The sequence below is a fragment of the Hippocampus comes genome, unplaced genomic scaffold (genome assembly GCF_001891065.2).
Source record: "Hippocampus comes isolate QL1 unplaced genomic scaffold, H_comes_QL1_v1.1 scaffold95, whole genome shotgun sequence".
Classification (NCBI taxonomy): Eukaryota; Metazoa; Chordata; class Actinopteri; order Syngnathiformes; family Syngnathidae; genus Hippocampus; species Hippocampus comes.
The window spans coordinates 520,884-521,994 of NW_017805778.1; the positions used below are offsets into that span (position 1 = coordinate 520,884).

Genomic DNA, 1,111 nt, shown 5'->3' on the forward strand with positions numbered 1-1,111 from the left:
GGACGCTGGGACACTTTGACACAAGAGACTAACAAACCCAATCAAGACACAGAAATAAAAACGGGAAAGGGGCTCGTCGAGCCCGTTAGGTAGGAACAGGGGACAATGCCACAGCCTTTGAGTGGGAACGTTCAGCTTCCTGCTGGCTGAGTTTCTCTCACTTTAGCTTTTTTTACACTGTGTTCCCATTCATGGTTTTCTGTTGCACTGTATGAATCACCACAATCAGATTCTCTTTCTGACGTCCCATCTTTTGTGTTTGTTTGGCCGACAGGAGGTGACCTGTACAAGCAAAAGAATTTGCTGCAAGAGTGATGTGTGCTAGAGTTTTTCCTTTTTTATTCTTTTGTTTTAATCAAACATCCTTAGGACCTTTTTTTTTTTTTTTTTTAATATGATTATATAGAGCCCTGACTGTTTTGTTATGCTCACAGTCTGTGAAAGCAACACAGGGTATTGAATACAATAACAAGCTTCGGCCCCGTTTAGACTCCCATCTTTGATGATTTGATCACAAGTTGCGCATCTCTGAATGAAAGCGGCCATTGCCTCTTTCGCACAGAGATCATGCCGATTTGCACAAACCATTTGTGCATTTTTCACAACACCCCCAACTCAAAGTCTTCGTTTTCCTTTATCACATTAAAATCCTGCAAAATGGCTTAATTTACCAGTTGGTGGTTTTCACACAGAACCCAGCAAAGCATTATAATTGTCGAGTACACTTTCACACAGTGGCACCGCAACCCAAATCCAAGCTTGTTCGTCTTTTTCAAAGATCTCCGAAATACTACATTCTCATGGCAGATGCAGACGTTTAGCCGTTTGTGCATTTTACACAGAACCCAGATAAGCAGGACATTTCTGCAACTGTGTGCGCTTTCACGCAGTATCCCATGATCGGACAATGAGACAACGGCAATTAAGTCAGTACACACCTGCCACCATCTAAAGTGCTTCCGAGGAACTGAAAATAAAATGCTGATGTTCTAGTCGGCTTTTCCTGACTTTTTTTTTTTTTTTTTTGCTTTCGAGCAGAAGCCTCAAGTTTTTGCGCTAACACTGACTGATATTTCGAACAGTTCAGAATTCCACCCATTTTTCCAAGACC

At 41.8% G+C, this 1,111-nt stretch overlaps 1 protein-coding gene across 1 annotated transcript in view; it reads left to right on the plus strand.

The window, feature by feature from the left end:
* The window catches only part of nalf1b (NALCN channel auxiliary factor 1b), a 77,610-nt gene extending 77,295 nt beyond the window's left edge, over window positions 1-315 (plus strand). Inside the window, exon 6 of the mRNA XM_019884671.1 lies at window positions 275-315. Coding sequence (XP_019740230.1) covers window positions 275-315 — 41 coding nt within the window. The remainder of the gene's footprint in view (window positions 1-274) is intronic.
* Window positions 316-1,111: the final 796 nt, after the last annotated feature.